A 21,822-nucleotide genomic window follows, 5' to 3' on the forward strand; every position below is an offset into this window, starting at 1 on the left:
TGCCCCTCCAAGACTGAACAGTTGCAGACTCTGACTTCTTTATTATAATGTCTGCTCTGATCTCCTGAACTATGCCTTTCCTGCTGGGATTGGCAGATGCCACAGGAATCCATGCGTGGACCCAACCGTGAATAAAGTGTGCTTCTGCTTTCTGATGAGTTTGGGGGACTTTCTGTTTGTTTCTTTGTAGGCTCATGAAAGCCTCATAGATGGTCATTTTCCTGCACCAGAGGACACTCTGCAGCGTCTAGCAGCTCTACGGCTGCAGTATCTTCATGGAGATTATTCCAAAATAAGTTGGACCCTTGATGGAATCTACCCAGTTAACAGACTAAAATCCAAAATACTGCACTCAACAAAGAGCAGCGGCACTACCAGTCATACCCTGGAGAGGAGACGGACCAGCTTCCTTGAAGGGACATTGAAACGTAGCTTCAAGACAGGCTCAGTAAAGAAGCAGAAGGTAGAAGAGGAGCAGATGATGGAGATGTGGGTAAAGGAAGAGCTTTCAGCTGCTCGGGCAAGCATAGCACAGAAATGGACCAAGCTGCAGGGACTCTCTCAGCATCAGGCCATGGTGAAATACATGTCCATTGTAAAGGAGTGGCCAGGTTATGGGTCAACCCTCTTTGATGTTGAGGTGAGCAATGCATAAACTCATGTAACTGCTGCCAAGGAGAGGCATCAGTCTGGAGAACAGATACAGCTGTATATATCACTCAGCAGCAGAAGGGAATTTCAGGAATTGGCTGCATTTTGCCTTAGTAAGCTTAGGGTAAGCCTGTAGTGCCACATACCCAAAGAGGTGCGATGCAGAGAGCACAGAGCAAGCAAGGTGGTGCATCCCAGTAAATGGAGGCAGACAATGGATTCCCACTTCATTAGAAGAGCAATAGAATTTGGGAAATTGTTTTGGGCTTAAGCAGGTGGAGGCTCGTGAAAGCAAAAGTAAAATGAAGCTCTGTTGTCCTTACCAGCAAAAAGTGCAATCCTGTTCTGCAGCAGAAACTGCTCAGGCTTGGTCACTTAGGCCACTGTGCTTAGCCTGCTAGAGTAGGAATCCACAGTTCCAGGTTTATCGGTTTTGTTGCTGCCTATGTGGATTACTATGGGAAGCTGCTTGCACTCACTATATTATCTGCAAAGTAAGTAGAATATTGACCTCATAAATCACTTTACAATCTGATGAGAGCTTCTAGGTATTACAAGTACAAATACTCAACTAGTATTTGATTCACAGCCACGTCACCTCTAAATCTTTGCAGCAGGATTGCCTTCAAGATTCCTTCTGCCAACATCCTATTTTTTTCTGTTGGGGGGAAGAGCTGAAATGTCCTATAGGAGCCAGAAATGGAGGGCTTTTCCTTGAGTCAAAAATTATTTGATCCTCCACTGCATTTATGGAAAATTTCATGTTTCTTTTTCTGCAGTGCAAGGAGGGTGGATTTCCAAATGATCTTTGGCTTGGAGTCAGCACAGAGAATGTGTCTGTCTACAAGCGAGGGGATCCTAAACCACTAGAAACTTTCCAGTATGAACACATTGTTTTCTTCGGAGCACCACAGCCTAACACGTTCAAGATTACAGTGGATGAGAGAGAAATGTTCTTCGAAACATCCCAGGTATATGAAAGCACAAGACTTGTTATATGTGCAGTTTCGCTAGCACTTCAGTAAAGATCTAATAGCCAAGGACTAGAAAAGTTTATATGCAAGAACTCCAGCTGAATGGACTGGACAGCCAAGGAAAAAGACAAAGGGAGCTTAAGCCTAAAGTGCCATGGCACCTCTTCTTGAATACAGGCATAAACAGAAAAAAAATTATGCTGGTTAGAAAGTGAAGGAGGTTGGATGGTCTTCCAGTGCATTGGGAATGTCCAGTTTTGGGTGCTCATGAGTGCACTTGGTGTTTTCGTTTCCTTCCAGTACATGAATGGAGTTCACAAACTCCAAAAAAATATAAATTAGTAGCATTACAGTTGCTTTTCTTTAAGCTACAAGCCTTTTAAGTGTCGCTACAGCAGAACACAACCTTGACGGGCACTTCTTTCCTTACAGTCACGTTCACATTTAGTATTACCTGCAAAATTTATAGTGCCGTGACTTTGGACAAAGGGAATCTTTTTCTGCATAACCTCTGGTATGCCTGAATGACATTAGGTTTTTAATGTGCTTATCCTCTGTTATTGTGTTCTCTCTCTAGGTGGGCGAGATAATAAAGATCATGAAAGCATACATCAACATGATTGTGAAGAAACGCTGCAGTGTCAAATCAGCCACCAGTGTGGACAGTCATGCTAGCATCTGGACTAGGTGATACAAATGAACTGCCACGAGAGAGAGGCAGTTGTTTAATGATTGGTATTTGCAACTTGCCAGCACAAGTGTAGCAAAGATGTTTTTTAAGAACTCCACTTGACTGACTACTGTAAAAACTGAAGTGACATCTACAGTACCATAGGATTTGCACCTCGGCCCAAAGACATTAAACAGTAACAAGTGTTGTTAAATATTAATGACGCAAAACTTGTTTTCCCCTTGCTTGTTTGATGAACAATGTACCTTAAAGAAGTCAGAAGCATCCTCCTTCTGCGTGTCCTCTCTGCTGCTTTCACCATTACCTGTCATACTGGCAGAAAAATTCACAACAATCATTTCTGCACTGCAGGAGACAGACTTAAGCTTCCTTATGAATTTCCAACATGCAGACATCTGGGATCGCAGCATGGTCTGCTAAAAGAATATTTGGTACTTTATTTATTTTGCAAGCAACTCTAAAAATATAAGCCACTGCGGGGGTTCTTCAGAATATACTAATGATCTGATCTGGTCTTAAAAGAAAATGCCTTTGTATAATTGAGGCCAAGTGGTCCAACTAAGAGGTCAAACCCTACATGAGAGAGCATTAAACAAACAAATAAAAACACCCAAGGTGATTCTTTACCTTCCCATAGAAGTACACAGGTACATGACTGTAAAAAACAGCACTTTAAGTTAGAATTCTGTATGTTCCTACATAGGAGAAAATCTCTGGGACTAGCACCACTGAAGTAGATCATCAGGTGCCATTCTGGGTACATTCCAAGGAGCACCTGTTGCCTAAAAATTAATGACTGCCTTTCCTCTATACAGCCCAGGAGATGAGATTGATGTAGTTGCATTTCCAGAAGAGCTGCTCTTCATAAACTCCAGGTTTTAGATGGAGGTCAGGGTTTTTTTACAGTGAGCAGCCTGCCTGTGTTAAGTTCCTTCTTTCTCTATATGGGATTTTAGGATGATGGATCCCTGAACTTTAGTTTTAAGTGAACTGTTTCTTACTGAGTGACTAGGTGCCTACATAAATTGTTATAGGCAAGGATTTCACTTCCTTGATACTATTGTAAGCAGATGCCAAACTCTTCATCCTCCTCCAAACTCTATAATTGGAATTGCTCCCATCACTGAATCCCCAAATCTCCTTCCTATCACCTCTAGCTCTCTAGTCATCAGCAAAACTTGAAAACAATGCTGTTTTGCCAAAACTACTGCTTCTTGGAGGTTTTTCTAGCTACTTGCGATTTGAAGAAGCAGATTTTTTTTTTCTTCTTGGTGAAAGATAACAGTCATCTTCAGTCTCTTGACTTCAATTCAACTTGATTTCATTGTTTCATATTCATTGTTTCATATTCAGTATCAGTCGTATCATAAATTGGTTGCATTAGCAATTCAGAAACCTGGTGGCTAGCCATTTTCTATGACCCTTATCTAGTCTTGGGATCCCAGAATGCAAAGACCCATTCAGTGTCTTAATGAAACTGAAGAGCTGTATGTAGTGTGGGCCTTGCTCCATGTTTAAAATTGGATGTCTCCATTTCTCAAGAAGCAGCAGTTAAGGCCTGTTAGCTATGAAATAGACATTTCATAGAAAAGAAAACTAGGAGTCAGTATGCAACAGGTTCTGTTCCAATGCAGCTTTAAGTTGTGCCGTGTCACTAATACTGTGTCACAGAACACCAGTTTTGAGGTTGACAGTCCAAGAAAAGACACTGTACATAATCCGTGCTTTTCTCTCATTTCCACTGCACTGCAGCATGTGCAAACACTGTCCACTTGCCACAAAACCAGCCTAAGAGGATAGCCACTACTGTGCATCGTACGTTCAACTGGAGTTTTGCCTTAAATAGATTTACTGAAGGATCCTACAAGCATCCCCTTGTCGCTAAGAATAAAAAGATGAGCAGGTCACAAGCAAGCGAGAACAGGAATGCAGAGGCAACCTGAGAAGCAACACTTTGTATCGGTCCATACACTGACTAGATCTCTTTATGTATCAGAGTAGCCTTGATTATCCCTGTCCTAACTCTGCACGAGCTCTGTGTTCTGGCTCTTGGGTTGCTGCAGGCAGCTTGAACCCACTTGGAAATGTAACTCCCATTACTGTTTGTTGTAATGTTGCTCATTTCTATTACAGAATTCCTTCTGCTGTCTTTTTTAATTTGTAACTGGCTTTACAAGATGAAAGTTTAATAAATTATTGGATTGCACAGGCTGTATCGACTCACAGACACTGTGTGCTCATGTTAAGATGTTTAGTCGGAGATCTAACACTCAGAATGTTTAAGTGAATCAATGGCGTGAGGAGACAACAGCTTTTCTCTCAGAAGCAAGTTTTGCCTTTGTGGCGAATTACAAAAAATAGTTTGCTGTTGCATTGGGAAGGTTTGTTTTCAGCTTCTGCTCGCTCTGGGGCTGAGTCACACCTTTGGTCAGTGGGAGATGTCCCGTGCAGGTTCAAGGGGCTGGTTCTGAGAGAGTTACTATGATGAAAGCAGAACAAGGAATGAATCATCTCCAAAGGAGATCTGCAGGATTAGCTCCATCCCTTCTCTTTGGCACCTCCAGAGTCACTATGCAGAAAATCACTTCTAGCTCAAATAAGCTGCCAGCCGCATGACCTGGGTATGGGGTTCACTTAAGAGCATGTCACTGAAGTGATAAATCTGGTCTGGGGGCAGCTGTGCTGTCAGTAACACACAGGCTCTCTGCTGCCTGCAAAAGTTCCCTTGGTTCCTGCACAGGTATGGAGGCCAAGCAGTGATGCATCATCACCATTAATATGCTCTCGTATGTCCCCTGGTCAGATGCTCTGAGAGCCTTGGGCCCCTGGAGATTGGTCTGTGTCATTTCCTCCCCAACTGTTCACAGAGTTTCAGTTTCTCCACCCTTACCACCTTGCATAGCCCTTCCAGGTCTTTCAGCCAGAAACTGCCTCTGCTTACTTCAGCAGTTGCTTTTCTTTCCTCAGCTGTTACATTCCGTTCTGTACACTTGCAACGACATGCTGTCTCTGCGTCCTTTCTGCCTAGGAAGCCCGAAGTCGCACACAAGCTTGCTAGGGTGGAGGAGGCTGTCAAAGCCAGCCGCAGGCTGCTTGGCCTGCACACGTCTCCTGGGCACTGCTCGGTCACTGCAGGGTACCACGTGGCATCTCCCCTACACGTGGCCCGCTGGGCTGCCGCTAACCCAAGCTGAATTTTTTCCTGGTGGCAAACACAGAAGGAGCCCTGGTCACCGTGGATTAAAGCAGGAACTAGCCAGTGAGTCTCACTTGCTTGAGACTCTTCAATTTCAGTCTCCACTTGCTTCCTTTAACATATCTCTATCACGACAGCAAATGCACTGCTGCAGGTCCAGCGCAACTGACAACATGCACAAATTCATCTCTGACTGGTTGCAGTGAATAACCAGCCCCCAAGGCGATGGCCGCCTCACCGTGTTCCCGCGCTCCCTTTCCACTTCTGTTGTATCACCCTGTCAGCGTGATGTGCAGTCCCTTCCAGCCTCCACCCCAGTATTTCTCTAAAAGTTAATTAAGTTTGCGTGTTCTGATGTTTACTTTATGTGAAACAGTTTTATACCGACAGGTGTTAGAGTTCGGCTTTGGAACAGGGTACAATTTATAATTGGTACCTACACCATAAAATGATTTATACACAAAATCACAGCACATATCACAACTATCTAGTTATCTAACATATAATTATTAAACCAGTTTGACTGTAAACTTCAACTGCTTATTTACACCTTCCTTACTTACAGCTTACTTACGACCACACAGCTTTTCCCTGTGTGGGCTGTACGTGGTACCATTACTCCATGCATTGACTTCAAACCAACATGCACCCCTCCCTGGGCAGTTAAGCAAATCCCTCACACATGAATTCCAACCCCCACTGTAAAATACAAGCTCCTGGCTCTATGGATTGCAGATTTGCAAAGCTCTTGTCCATGTTTTACACCAGAAATCCCTAACGCTGCAGCTGGATACACGCTGCGGCCCCATGCCATTGCCAACACCGAGGCAACTGCCGAGAACGCGATTGCCAGTACAACCCACCTGCTCTGCCTGCCTGCTCAGCGCCGCTCTCAGAGCACAGCTGCACGTCCTCAGCCTCCCACACCCGCAGGGAACACCCCCTCTCCCAGCAGACCTGGGCTCTGCACCACTGGTTAGGATTGGATGCCACCAAGAGCAAATGCACGATGCCGGGTGATTCCTGGTTCTTGCCAGGCATGTGCTACGTCCTGCTGCCCCACGGCTTGGGCCACCCCACCGTCTAAAGCATGTGGCCAGCTGGCAGGGAGCCTGGCTCCGTCACCTGCTAATGCTGCACTCAGGGACATGTCTGTGTCCTCCTGCAGCCCTCAGACACTGCCCTCAGCACAGCAGCACCTCAGGCCTTCCTCAGCATGCTGCGACGGCTCAGGAGTGCCAGCACAAATGTGTCCTTCCCATAAAAGCAAATGCCAATAAATCCTTCCTGAATGACCATCAATGAAATATCGCAGCCCATCAGTATGAACCGAACCAGCTCTGTAATGGGTTAGGCATTAGGCACAGTTTTTGCAAGTCCCCCAACAAAGCACACACGGCCACAGGAGCAGCTTACCTGCCTCGCTGCTTTCTCCTGTTGCAACATGAGGCTAAGTGAGAGCAACTCAGCTGTTGCTGGTTGTGCCTTGTCAGGGCGTGCCCCTGGGCACAGCAGGATTTAAAGCAGGAGCCTTCTCACCCCGGCTCCCCTGGGATACCTGTGTCTCAGTAAGCCATCGTCGTGCAGCACAGCCATGCGGAGGATGACCTGTGATTCCATGTGCAGAAGCAGAGCTGGTCCTGCAAGGTGAGGCTGGTGTGGGGTATGGAGGTGCTGGGGCTGCCTGGTAGAAGCCCTGCTTGAGGGGAGGGGCAGTCCCCTGGAGCTGGGAGGGGAGTGTTGCCTCCTGCCCCCAGCAAACACCTCCTTGGGCTGGGGTTGAGAGAGCTGCTCTCCCCCAGCTGCTGTGGGTTTGCCCCTTGCAGAAAAGGGGAAGAGGCCCACCCCTGCCAGGATGTGGTACCCTATCCTGGTGTCACAGGACACTCCAGCTGCCCACACTGGCTGTCCTGGCCCTTCCCCAGCACCCTGTGCTGGTGTTGTGGGACTGTTGGCACTGCTCATCCCGTGCATTTTGGGCTCCTGGCTGCGCCTCTTCAGGAAGCTGCGCTCTGTGGTCTCCCTTCCCAGTCCCTTGCGCTGCTGTAAGGCTGCCTGGCTGGCTCTTTGGTGGTGTGCTCATCTCTTGGTGGCTCAGTCATCAGTGCTGCAAGGCTGGTATGAGACAGAACAGGTACAAAGCAGAATGGTGGCTGCAGGGGACAATACAAGATGGAAATTTCAGGAACTCAGACTTTTTCCTCAAAGTAGCTCACCACCCAAACCCTGGGTAAATGTGCCCTCCTATTATCCCTGTACATGTGTAATTCACACTCTCATTTGACACTACCCAGATCATCTTTACGAAAGTAAAGACACTTCAATGAAACAGAAAGTATTTTGGTTGCTAATGGGGATGACATTCAACAAGGAGCATTTGTGAAATAATTTCAACCAACTACTTTGTAAGTTTAATTTGAATATGCCTACAAGGCTCGCTAGCTTTTACAAAGTACAAGCACCACGTTTTTGTATAATTATCTGCTCTATATAATCTGTTAAAGAGGAACTATAACACATGACATTTGAAGAGTTTTATAGAAAGCAGCAGTAGTACTCTTCCTAGCCACAGCATCCTGAGACACAGCATGCAGGAAAAGAACTTTGTTCTTACTTGTTTGAACAAAAAATGCACACCTAAGAGGGCAGCATGATGAAGAAAGCACAATTTGCAATAATTACTTTGTATTGCTGAAATTCCATTTTCTTAAAAGCCACCTTGGAGTGAGTTATTCTATTTATGCTGAAAAGGAGCAAAGCTAACAAAGAACTGTTGTTCTGTTTGTAGTTATAGTCCCATTTGCATTAGCAAATAGAAATCCAGAAGGACTTATGGTTTGTGTTGCATTATTGTGCAATCACAATAAAAACCTCATCTGGTATCCTCTCCTACCCCCTCAGATCTGTTGAAAGTCTTACTTACCAGCAGATACTGTGACAGAGTGCACAGGAGTTTTTCAATCTGAAAATACCATAAAGGAATAAAACCAAGGAATAACAGCATTTATGTTATGCACCATTTGCAAGTTAATTTGCTATCAACAGAAAATTACCTTTATCTAGTGTGTTGTCATCTCTCATCTTAAACTCTTCAGAACTAAATGGGAAATGTCCATTAGAGTGACAATTGAATTTTTCTCTCCAGTAGCTAATCCCCTGTTTTTCCTAAGCTTAGTTCTTTAATATTGCTCATAATTCTCACTTTAAAACTGTGCAAAGTCTGTTCAATTTGGCCAGTAAGAACTTTATGTGCTGCTTGACAACAGAACAAATTTGACTAACGCTTATGAACCTGGGCTGCCTGTCCCACTGTGCTCCACACACGCAGCAAGAGCAGATGCATAATGTGCCCAAGTTGTAATTCTGACTTCTAGCAACACAAATTGTAATATTTGGTTTATTTGTAGCCACACCAAAAAAATACCATTGACAGGCCATGCAATTTACTTCCTCCTTTCAAAAATGTTTAGATGCACAACACATGTCCAGAGCAGTGAGCAGATGGTGCATTTGGTTTAAAGGAAAAAATGGTAAGAAATACAACAAATCCATCAGGCCCAAACACTGCCTGTGCATAAGTGCTCGTGGTTCATTTCTATGTCAATTAAGTTACTGATGCAGAAATAGTGTTAGAATAAACACTGGCTGTTCTAGTGGCAGATGTGGATTAACCTTTCCATAACACTTTTTGGAGAGGGCAAAGTTTGAGAAGAGGAACCAAAACACATACTGCTCCACATGCTGTGGGAGGAGGCCATTCCTGCAGGAGTGGGCTCTGCCCTAACAGGAGGGAGGCCAATGACTGACAAGTGTCACATGTCCAGTTCAAAGTGTGTGAAAGCCTTTATGCATTTCCCCAAAGTCGGCCAGTTTTTGTCTAGAGCTACAACAGTCCAGCAGAGCCTGTGCTCTGGGATGAAGGAGCTTTAGAATGCCTTCCTAACTCCACTGCTCAGGGACCTGGGAAAAGCCCTTCACTTCTGTTCTTCTATTTCCCTGCATATCGTCTTGTTTTAAGATTAATGTTTTTGAAGCTGATGACCTCGTCTGTCATCTTGCTCAATAGGATGTTTCTCCCAGCAAGCCATTACTGTAGCTAAAAATAACACTGCCCCTTGGCCAGCAGTCACAGATTTTGCAAGTCTGGAATTCAGATGACACTTAAAATCAATACATCTCATGCCTTAATGGCAACTGTTATATGGCTGTGAGTAATTTAACCTTGCCTGTATTTTATGAGGAGTTACACTGGGAGCCCTTATAAACTGCCTTAGAGTTAATTTGGGCCATAAGGTGCTAATGAATTACACCTCAATTAAAAAAAAAGGCACAGCAGAGTTCCCTTTCTGTGCAAGTCCAGAAGCAGCTGGATAAAAGCCATGTATAACCATATGTTTTCAACTGCAAAAAGAAAGTTACTAGCATTCTTCTTAAATACATCAAAGATTTTTATCATCTCTAAGGTTTTATCACAGTAACACTTGCTTACCCGCTTTAATTGTGATTGCAGCCCCTGTGCTATGTGCTTTTTTTACCCAATGATTAATGAGCTGTACCTTAGCTCTGATAACTGCTTCCATGGAAATAAAACCAGTGTAAGCAGTTTAGTGGTTTATTCAACTTTATTCTTTCAATAACAATACTGCTAAATAATCTTTTTCTGTGTTTCAAATGAAGTGGGTTATTCACCTGCACTAAGGCAGTTGTGCTTACTCAAACAAGAATCACCAGTGATTAGACAACTCAGGTATGATGAAACAAACATGAGAAACAGGGCCTTCAAAAATTATTTACATCATTCATAAGAATAAAATATACAATTTTTAATAAAGTATATATTCATGTGTGTTGGAGAATTAGGATTTTGCTACTAATTTCCATTTTCCATTTCAGATTCACACCTAAAAATGCTCCAAGTATAAACATCTGTAAAACTAGTAAACCTCAAAACATGAGAATTTGTAAATAATTTTTCCCACTTACTGCTCTTGTTAGAAAAGGACAATAACCAACTTTTTTTTTTTTTTTTTAGTCCATTAAGTCAGAAGTCATTTGGCAAAGCACTTAGGCATATAAGCTAGACCAGAAGATGACAGGAACCAGGCTTTATGTTTCACACACTTCTCACACCAGGGTAAGTTTAAGGGGGGGTGAGGGTTATTTTCATTACATAGTAACTAGCATCATAACCACTTTTTCTACAAGTTACCTCAAGAAGTAAAGTGTTCACAATTGTGCCCAAAGTACCAAATAAACAACAGAAGTGCTTACTTCTTTGATCAGCAAACTAACACAATGGTTCCTTTGCTGTGCCCCTTCAGGCTGCTGTTCTAAAGTGGCATCTACAAGAAGTTCTCTATTTCTCAATACAAATGATAAACGCTTGCTTATCAAAATAGTGCAAACAGGAACAAAGAAAAGTGCTGTCAACATTAAGTAAACCGCAGGGGGGGAAAAAGGCAGCTGAACATCACGACCTTGCACCATTGGTTCAGAGAAAACAGTAGTACTCTTCGTCAGACCAAATATTACTACTATTTACCATATCATACTGCCATTACATGGGGAATGGATTTGGTCTTTTATATACCCTCCTTCCTAAAAGTAAATGCGTCTGCTCTTTGTATTGTGCATTAACAAAGTCTAAAGACTTTTTAAAAAAACATTGATCAAATTATTAGAGTAATTAATATATACAATTCTGTCTTCCCTTTTTCCCTTTATTGCTTTCTTTGGAGTGCATAGAAAAGGCCACAGTGACACATGACATACAAAAATCAAGTTTAAGTTTTATGTAAAATACTCAAGTATTTTTAGCATTTATGTATACAAGTTTATTTACCATACACTCTTTCTCACTCTTTCCTCAGATACAGCTTTATTTTTTTGTTGGACAGATGATGTATTTCACCTGTAACATTTGGCACTTAATCCTAGCATAAATAAGAGTATTAGGGGGAGTAAATGTCAGGAGGATCTCATTACAGAACAAGAAACACTGTCACTGCAACACTCCTGTCCTTGGGTGTCACAGTGCAACGGATCATAAAATGGAGCAGGTATTTTGTGTGTTTTAATCTACTATGAAATTGCGCAAGCCTAATTTCAGAGTAGTCTGAAGATGTAAGATAGAATGCGGTACGTCTTCCTCTAAGAGCTACTCCAAGTGCAGATCTTTTCATCTTATTTAATTACTGCTTAGGTCCAGATACTGATTTTTGCTGTGAACATTCCTGCTATTTGTGCTTTCAAAACTTTGTGAAAGGAGCTGTGGAAAGAAACTAAACCATTTACTTAAAGTTATGTTGCAGGATAAAACATAAATTCATGCCTTTGCTTTTATAGGGATAAGGCTTTTATTATATCTTGTGTTTGCAGTTAGCTCTTAATAGGTATTTTTGTTAGCCCCACTACTACCTTCCGGGGAAAAGAGTAGTGATCTGCCAGCTTGCCACAGTCTCAGGCTTCAAATATTCTATGTTTATTTAATTTACTCCTAGATGGCATGGCTTTAGTGCAAGGTATTTCCCCTAACTTTTTTTTTTCAAAATGTACATTCTACATTCTAAGGATTTTTCTTCCCTCTCCACTGTAACATGATTTTTTTGGGTGTGTGTGTGTCCCCAAGGTGGGGCAGAGATAATTCACAATATGATCTTCCTCCACTATAACAAGAAAATTAAAATTCTAGTTGGATGGGAATTAATACTTTGTTGTTTGGTAACTCCCTTCTCCCCTGCTATATCAAAATTTGTAACTGCTTATTACAAAAGTTGCTTCTACTGGGTAAGCCAGTGCTAGCAGCAAAACCCTTACAGCGTATCAAAACGGTGCATCATTCGGCATGAAGTCATTAATAGATAACTGTACAAAGTTACAGAATTCACATAGAATTTAAGTGCATTTGTTAAGGTGATGTTCCATAAAGTACTGTTAGCATTAATTATTCCATTAAAAACTCTTTCCAGTAAAAAAAGAAAATACTGTAAATTAAGAACTATCACAGAACTCTAGAAACCTTGCACCTTAAATAGCTGAGGCCGAATGTAAAGAACTAACAAGGGCTTGAATAAAAATTGCACTTGTATACAAGAACAAAATTTAGCTCCCATGGATAACCTTATTACTTTTCCGAAAAGAAGTAATAAAACAAGTAGCTCATTCCTTATGGCTTCACACAGTGAAGTTCATGCTGAATTGTGCAGAAGGAAGTTTCTCAATAGCTATCTTTTGTGAACACATCGGTTTCATCATCATTCATCCCTCTTTGATAGCGTACTGAAGAGAAGGCACTCCAGTGAAAACGCTTCTTTTTATAGAGATACCATACTAATCCAACAATGAAGACTAAGACAATTAGCAGGGCAAATGCTACAGCCACCCCAGTATGATTAGAACCTGTAACAGAACAAAACAGAAATCGTTACTCTGTAAGAGTTTTGGTAAGGATATTTTGTCACGGGTTGATGCTTAGGTAGCTATACACTAGTATTGCACTCCTCTAGTTGAAGTTAAAGCAAATTGCTTCATCATATTACCAGTCTTCATCACAGAGGAAGGTAGGTTCCTATATGAACCAGCTTTTACGAGCTTATTTTTGATCATTCCATTGTTAATTTCCTAATCAAGTTTAGGTTGGAAGGGACCTTTGGAGGTCAAAAACACCTTGCAAATGCTGCACTTGTTTCAAGGTTTGTGTGCTTCAGACATCTAGTGAGACCCTGGCCTCTCTTGGGAGTGGAAGGGAAATATGCTTCCCTTGGACTGAAAAGATCTTGTTGAGGTCTACCTTAGCAGCATCAAGTTAAATCTGTTCTTGCATTCCTACTTCAGTGAAAATGTATACAAAATCAGAAAGATTCCACTGCTGCTCAGGAACTTGCCTGCTTAATGCTCAGGGAAATGCTTTCTTCCCTGTACAGGGCAGAGTATGAGGAAGTAATGTGAGGCCTGAATCTTTTTCTGAAGTTGCAGGGCGGCATTTTCAGAAGCCTCCTCAAGACTGAAAACATGATCTGCACTACCTGCTTACTCAGCATCTCGTACAAGCAGAAGTCTTTCTGTTCCCACCTACACAGACTCACCCATGAGAGATGCCCTGTGGTAAGCAGCAGTAGCAACTACTCTGTGCTCTTTTAAGTGGGATTTCAGTTCTCTCCCTTACCCTTTGAGTGCATAGTGGGAGCCAGGAGAAGTAAATTCCTAGATAATTTGTTCCTGAATACAATTTTATGGCAAAACAGCAACAGAATGCTCCTGCTTAGGCAAAGGTACTTGATACGTGCTTTTGTGAACTGCACTTTCTGTATTTCAACACAGACTTCCCCCACCAAAAAAAGAAAATCCTGAATATAATCACTATAAAATTAAGTGTCCCCTAAAAAAAAAATTAAAAAAAAAATCAATGCTTCTGTACCTAAAGGAGCTTTACAAACCACTCTGCTTTGGCTGCGACTGCAGTCAACTTTGGACCACGTGCCAGTTGTGGACAGGATAACACTGCATTTCTCATTGACTCCTGCAGTTTTATTTTCCCAGTTGACATAATTAACTGATGAGCCATCAAGCCAGTTCAGGGACTGATCTGTTGGGGAAAAAGTTTGCTTAGTTTAGATCGCCAAAACATGCTGTAATGTTACACAACATCATTCATGATCTATTTTTTTTCTTTATGTTGCTAAAAGAAACAGGACTGACTCTCTATGCCGTACATTAAAAGCACTTTTAGCTGTACCTTTCTCCAGACCATTAGCATTTGATGCACTTGCAGCTTAACCATTAGGCACCAATGAAAATACTGGGGAAAATGAATTCTAGTGACTTGTGATTATCTTAAGCATGCAGCCGGAAGGGACTTAAGCTACACCAAAGGCCTTTACGATGCCAAATGAGGGATTCCAACCTCAGACAAAAGTTACTGTAGGCTATCAGCACTACAATACTGTGTTCTTATTTGAGGATTTATGCATTTTTGTTTACCACATGAAACGTTCATGTTCATACATGGTTGCTGCTACTTACCCTTAGAGCTTTGAGTCAGGCCAAGCCATACATTCTTGGTGATGAGATCATTTTCCTTTATGTGTGTGCTCACAAATGCATTTTCTTCAGCATCCACTATAGTCAGAAGGGTTGCTGAAGGATCTAAGGGGAAGGGGAAACTGGTCAGAATTGCAACTTCAGAGATGTTTTTTTCATGGTGCTTGTATATAGAGTTTTCTGTGGGAAGAATAACTACAGGAAAAATTTGCTGATCTGGGCTTGTAAAATTAGCTTGAAGTGACCTACAGAACAAAGGCATAAACCTTTCATTCCCTAAAATACAGCATGTTATACAAGACTGTTTCAGATGACTGGTTATTCAAGCAGGTCATACAAAATACGATGGAAGTAAACTTAATGCAGCTGTGGACCACATGGAAGATATTGAAAGATAATGCCACATTCAGAATCACTAGCACTCTGCAAGCAATAAGCCCTTCTAAAAAATATAGTTGAACAAAAGCTCAGCATTTTGCCGAGTCAAGTTAATATCTCAGTCAGTACTTCACTGTGCCTCACATTTGTATATACAGTGTTACAGCAATTAAGGAATAAGAGGAAGGAAAGTGTACACTGGAGACAGGCTCAGTGTGTCCCCATTCTTTCCAAGTATATGTAAAAATAAGCCAGAAGCTTTAACTTAGAGAAAGATCACTTTCTCTTTCAACTGCCAGGCCAGGTAGGACTCGGCAGAAAATTGCATCCAGGACTGGGACTACTTGTACCTTCTCTTTTTCATCCTACATAGCAAGTTTGACTTCACATGATCAGGTAATTCAATAAAAGAAAGTTATAACAGTCACCAGCTTCTAAGCCAAGGTGATTAAAAATTCTGTACATGAGACTGCTTAACATTGTCTTCTGCAATACAATTCCCCACATAGCTTATCACAGGGAGGAAATCCTTTGACATTAAATTCTTAGATATTATGTGCCTTAATATCTATAAAGTACATGCTTTGAACCATTTGATAGGTTAGAAAACTCCCTGTTAGCAAGGGAGGCATGGATATAATCAGAAAGCACTGCTAATGGCACTAACTTTATTAATAAAGTTAATTGTATGCAAACAAAATTGTTTCCTCTAAACTGTAAGCCTTAAATTTCTGCAGATAGCCGTTGGTGGAGGATTCATTTTACGTACAGATATCCACGTGCCAAACAATCTTTCAGCATACTGCAGCATTTTATCAAGAGCCTTTATTAGATGTTCAAGGATAAAGCTTGCTAGTGCTTCTTGTAAACTAAAGCAGCATAAGAGCCCAAAAGCTGAAGTATAACTACTGTAGGTTTTTTGCTTGTTGGGTTTTATTTCTTTTTCAATAGTGGACCAATTACAAGTTGTAATGTGAAAAAGAGTCTAAACATACTCAGTTTCTGGCAGACTTTCTTAGCATCTTCCACATTATATACTGAAAAGTTGTAGAATGCCATGTCAAACGCGTAACAATGGTCCTTATACTGTATCCATTGTAGTGTACCACTGATCCGCGGGCATCCTGGAGCTCTGCTCACTTGGCTTGACTGTAATTGTCTCTCTGCAAAGACAAAGAGATTGGCGTTATTTCTGCTGCAGGAGTTTGTGCGTAGTCTCTCTGTAGTAACAGGACAGCCCGTATCAACAAGGACTACTGCTACCAACAACCATGATTCGATTAGCTTACACTCCTCCTTCCTTGTGTCATGGATCCATTTATTTGACAATGAGCATAAAACAAGTCCCAAAGGCTTGGGAACCATTTTATCTTGCCTTTTAGGGGCTTCTGAAGTTTGTTTTATGTGTTTGATAAGGATTTTGATTCAGTAAAGATACATATAGTTTGACATTCATATCACAGGTGATCAAAAAGCAACCAGGACTGGTTTAGATTTTTACCACTGAAATGAGGAGAATTAATCTCCCTAAAGTGTTTTATCCTTCCTGATCAACAGCTCTTTTTAAAGATGGAATAGTGTAGTATTTCAGCCTTCATTTCTACTTCTATATACAACATGTAAAGACAATACGTAAGACAACTAACAAAACATTAAAAAGAACACTTACTATGTGGAGGGCTATAGCAAATGGCACCTTCAGCAACATTTGTACATTTTGTACGGTTCCAAGATCCCTTAGTATCCAACAGAACACAGTTCTCAGTAGTATTTGAGTTTTCTAATTCCCAGGGATGGTAGTCAAAGTTGCTTCCATCTGACCATTCAAAATTAGCTTTGCTTCCCTAATTAAAGAAAAAAACTCACAACGTTTAAACCACAAGCATATGGTTCTGGTCTAAATCTTGTCAGTCATTGGTAAGTCATGTAGCAATATCACCCTGCAGCGTGATAAATTAAAGTGCAGGTGGCTTTGTTTTCTAAATTCACACTAAACAGATGTTCGATACAGTTCGCATCTTCCAATCAATTCTTAGCATAGAAATCTTGATTGTTTGTGGGAACTGAGAGAGTGTGGCATGTTTGTAAGTTTAAACTTGCAACGTGCCTTTATTCTGTGGGAAACATTTTACTTAATTTCATCCTTCTATTTAAGCAGTCTGCCTTCCTTGCTATGAACGTTATTATATGTGTTGCAAACTGCTCAACTGTAAAGATGGCCTGAGTAAAGCTGGGCAGCTCAGGAATGATTTGCAGCGCTACCGCCTACTTCAGATAGAAACCCATGGCAATGAAGAGTCAGCTGTGGGAAGTGGAGGAAACCATCTAGAGCAAAGGACAGGCCAAGGTAGCAAAGGTATGCATATAAATCACGTAACTCTGCAGAGGGGTATTCCTGCCACTTAACCACTGTGACCAGGTCTGACAACTATTGTGGGGATCGGGGTCAGGGCTACAGAATTTTGGCTCCAAGGCTAAGCAGAGGAGGACAAAGATCTGCAGCTGCCTCCTGGGAGCAGGGACGCATAACTTGCTAGAGCACCAGCTCCTGAACTGCCTTGGACAGTCAGTCCTGACCTGGACTGAACAGGCTCCCATACAGCCTTGTCTGACTCTCTGCTAATGGAATCTGATCCTACAAGAGGGCCTTAAAAACTGGGGCCTCTAAAGGTAGTGTTGCAAACTGCGCTTCCTTCTGCTACGAGGAATGATGTGGGACCATTGCATTATTTTAAAATGTCAAGGAATTGGAAAAATATCTTAGTGTGGCTACATACACTATTTCATATACTTAAACATATGTTACACAGCGTTGAAAAAGTAGGTAATTTACTACATGGAACAGAGATTCCGAGAAACTGGAAAAAAGCATCAGAAAATATTTGATATCCTGTGCAGAAAAATTATTTACTAGCTCTGTTATTGATGTCACCAGCAGTATATACTTACATCGTGAACAGACAACCCAAGCCACAGAGGATAGCCATCCTGCTTGACAATATCTTCTAGAAATAAGTGTTGTGATTCACTGTGTACGCTTGCTAAATCACTCCTATTTTGTTTGCATTCTCTCAATGCCTCATACCATGTTAACTTTTTCTGAAGGATCCTGTATGTTCTGTTTCCATGTTGAATAGACTCAGGCAATGGAGGCTTGTACTGTTGGGGTCCTATTCCAAAAAATAAGAAAACAAGTCCTGTGCACTTCATTCATGTTACTAGGAACATAAAGCATTAAAATCCATTTATATAACTCAAGCACTAAAGTGTTCAGTACGAGCCACTTAGATCAAGTAAATTATCTTTTGCTGCTTTGAACACTGTGAGCAGTTGATGGGAGGAGTACAGACACATTCCTCCTGATCAGAGTATTAGAGCAGTGATGCACAGACTGACCATATAACCCCAGAAGCCCGGGACAGCTGTGCCACAGTGTTCCGCTGGGAGCAAAACCACAGCCTTCTATAGCAGGTACTGCAGAACTAGGACTTCAATTACGGCCCTCATCCAACACTCCAATATTACACACAGATCTTCTTTACTACTTACCCCTTTCGATTTTACAGGCGAGAATACTGTACACATTATAGTGATGAGCATGCCAACTTTGAGAATAATTATAAATATCCCAAAAGCCGTCAAGATTTACACCAGCAAAAAAATTGTTCTTCTTTACGTTAGGTCTTCCCAGCCTCCAGTTATTGTAAGTCAGATGAGTTTCATCATACCACTTGAGAACTTTATCTGTGGAAAACATTGCATATTTATTAAAACACTGGCATTATGTATACAAATACCATTTAACTTTAAATATATTAATGACATTAACAGATATTCACTTTGGAAAAAATGCAGTCATACTCTAAGTTACTGTGAATCAGTTCCATATACAATGCTAAATATGTTAGCATTACTCATCCAGGCCCTTTTACGTCCTGCTTTCCAGGGAAATCAAATCTAGACTAAACAGAACATGGTGGACCCAATTATCACTCAATCAGAAAACATATCCAGTTATTTTCTTTTAGAGGATAAATATAAAACATTATTATAGGTTTGCATCAGTTTGACTTTAGTCAAATACTGAAACATGCACTTAAAGCTGAAAACTTTGTCTCCAATCCAGTAATTCAGAAATAAAAACCTTAAACCTTACCGCTGTCATCATAAATCACACCCAGCCAGACCCACATCGCCAGACCACTGAATGAATGAAGCTGCTCAGTAACAAAGTTATTCTCTTCTTCATCGCGAACACTCAGAACAAAGGCTTCTGGGTCTGTTGAAAAAATTTTTAAATTGCTTTCTTACAAATCCACCTTTCAGTTACAAAATAAATTAAAATGTTTTTCCAGTATTGTTGTTAGTTATTACAGACAGGCGAAGAGCGCGTAAAGGCTAGACCTTTATAACATAATAACTGAATTAACAGCGTGAAAACAATTTTCAAAGGTATTATCAACAGTGCTTCCCCTGGTTTTATGCATAACTGAAAGACATCAGCTCCAGAGATATTTGTGGGTCCTCCTGTCACTTCAAGTTGTATGTACTAAAAATTCTCTGCATAGAACATAAAAATATCAATCTTCCATGGTTTTCTTGAACTGCCTAGTAGAGAAACTATTAAGGAAAAGACTGAATTGAAATCAAGTCATGAAAAATAAAAGTTTCTAGAAAGATACATGTCTGAAGTGCCATAAGAAATGGGTTAACGTAAGAAGGGAGCTGTTCTAAGCTTACACTTTGTTCAGGATGGACAGGAAAAGCCCATGTGCTTTTCTGAACTGGACTATTCACAGCCTGTTTACTTTGTTCACCTAAGTGTTCCACACAGCAAGGCAGGGACACACCCCGCCCCGTGAAGTAAATGTGATGGTAAAGCCAGAATGTTGCCAAGGCAGTAACAATTACTATTTAAAATTTGTGCCCTACAAAGAGGAAAAAAACCCCAAACCATCCAATTTTTCAGAGAGCTCAGAATTCAACAGCTCCTAGCCATCTCTAACTCTCCTACCCATGCTCTGGCACTTTCTTATCAGAGTAGTTCAAGGGCAAACAGCACGAGGCAGTACAACACTAATACACGTTTCCAAATGCTACAACCTTTCTCAACACTCGCTCTGCTGTCATTGTAAGAGAGTGACTCTAATCTAAAACTCGTATCAGATACAAGTCGATAAATACCTGTAATATGACAAAGTACTTACTCATTTTCTTGCATAAATGATGAGCTTCTTGAGGCTTCAGTTCTCTCCATCTATTTTTTGTTATTATAAAAGTGTAACAATTGTTTCTAAATGATATCCAGGGTGTATTTTTAATCTTATGTGGGCACTTAACTTGGGTAACTTGTTCATTTTCAGTCTTCTCTAATGAAAGGAAAGAAGGCATTCAGGACATGACTTATTAATAACAATACCTGACACACCACAAACCACTTTCAGGTACCATTTAAAAATACAAAAGACAAATTAAGTGCCATCCTCTAGATGTGCAATACAGTGTTGCTTTCAGTTTCCTCGTGATGGCAATTTTCTTAAAGCAAAAAACCCAACAGTAAGCATTATCAAAGAATACAGATGCTAACTTTCCACAATTGTTGTGTTATATAGGTTTAAGAACCTATATCCTACATAAAAAAACCCCTAATCCCTAATAAAAGTGCTAAGTGTGGGCCAATAACTAAAAGCTCCTACTACTTCTCATATGAAGGCAAATCACCATTACAAGTAAGCTATCTCATAGCTGGCAACACATCTTAGTTCTGTGGCTTTATCCAATACTTGAGGAGTGAGAAGGACTCTTCCTGCAGTTGCTTTGACTGCAAGCACAAAACAGTTAAGGATGTCATAATGCCAAGTATACAGTCAGCTGTGACTCAGTGTGTATAATAATGGCTTAACTGTGTCCCCTCGCAGAAAAAAAACCCAAAACCATAACAAGTTATAATGGTCTCATAGGGAAGAAATCTGTGATGATTCCTAAGAAAGATCTTTCTTATTTTTCAGAAAAGGGCTGTGCTACATATGTATCCTCCCCAAAAGACATCCTGCTATATCCCAACCTGTCTTGCTATAATTGGTATATATTTAGAAGGGTTTTGTGAACTGCATGACTTAAATTTACACCCCTCAGTTCAGTGTCTACCTGCTATCTTTCTTCTCCTTGTAGTCACGTCCCTCCTCCCTGTATTGACTTCCATGTCTGAAGAGATTTCAGGAGGTCCCACCCAATATTAAGACTTAAATAGTAGAGAGGTAAATGAATTTTCTTCCACATGCAAGTGGGAGAGATTAGTATGCAACAATCTTACAGAAACAGTGCAAAGGTAGAATCAGTTGGCAATACGAAGGGTACAGTCTGGCCCACTGCACCCATGACGAATTCATTAGTAACTAACATGGATTAAGACCAACAGGTGCATGGCCCCCTATTTGAAGCTTCTTTCTTCTTTTCATGGCATGCAAATCAGCCTGTCTCAGGAAATGTTTTACTTTTGAAGTTACAATCTGGAATTATCACATATGCTTCATAATACATACATACATATAATGCTAGGATACATACTTTCTGATACGTAGCAAATAGCACCTCGATTTTCAGACGAACAGTCAGAAGTTTTCCAGAAGCCATCAGTATCCAGAAACACACATTCTTCGCTTGTTTCTTCATCATTATCAGACCAGCGACTAAAACTAACATGTTTCCCATCCAGCCAGCCATAATGCTTTCCACCCTAGCATTGTATAAGTAAAAGGGATGAGCTTACATGGTAAAACATATTAGGTACAGAAAATGACATGATAATACATTTACATTGGTTAGACATTTACAGTGTCTCTGGTGAGAACTGTAAGTGTTCCACTGCCCTCGCAACCTGATCTGCTGCTCAC

General features: G+C 41.1%; 2 protein-coding genes across 2 annotated transcripts in view; one reads left to right on the forward strand and one right to left on the reverse strand.

Annotated features, from left to right (window-relative positions):
• The window catches only part of LOC119152196 (unconventional myosin-X-like), a 93,687-nt gene extending 89,165 nt beyond the window's left edge, over window positions 1–4,522 (forward strand). The window contains 3 exon segments of the mRNA XM_037397105.1: window positions 191–640; window positions 1,431–1,622; window positions 2,203–4,522. Of these exon segments, the coding sequence (XP_037253002.1) occupies window positions 191–640; window positions 1,431–1,622; window positions 2,203–2,316 (756 nt within the window). The 3' untranslated portion in view covers window positions 2,317–4,522.
• A 5,593-nt stretch (window positions 4,523–10,115) lies between these two features.
• LY75 (lymphocyte antigen 75) overlaps window positions 10,116–21,822 on the reverse strand; it is a 46,441-nt gene continuing 34,734 nt past the window's right edge. Inside the window, exons 26-35 of the mRNA XM_037397399.1 lie at window positions 21,497–21,665; window positions 20,137–20,298; window positions 19,086–19,208; window positions 18,479–18,673; window positions 17,879–18,099; window positions 16,599–16,773; window positions 15,925–16,092; window positions 14,534–14,656; window positions 13,929–14,096; window positions 10,116–12,910 (exon numbers count right to left, since the gene is read on the reverse strand). Of these exons, the coding sequence (XP_037253296.1) occupies window positions 12,729–12,910; window positions 13,929–14,096; window positions 14,534–14,656; window positions 15,925–16,092; window positions 16,599–16,773; window positions 17,879–18,099; window positions 18,479–18,673; window positions 19,086–19,208; window positions 20,137–20,298; window positions 21,497–21,665 (1,686 nt within the window). The 3' untranslated portion in view covers window positions 10,116–12,728. The remainder of the gene's footprint in view (window positions 12,911–13,928; window positions 14,097–14,533; window positions 14,657–15,924; window positions 16,093–16,598; window positions 16,774–17,878; window positions 18,100–18,478; window positions 18,674–19,085; window positions 19,209–20,136; window positions 20,299–21,496; window positions 21,666–21,822) is intronic.

The sequence above is a fragment of the Falco rusticolus genome, chromosome 8 (genome assembly GCF_015220075.1).
Source record: "Falco rusticolus isolate bFalRus1 chromosome 8, bFalRus1.pri, whole genome shotgun sequence".
Taxonomy (NCBI): Eukaryota; Metazoa; Chordata; class Aves; order Falconiformes; family Falconidae; genus Falco; species Falco rusticolus.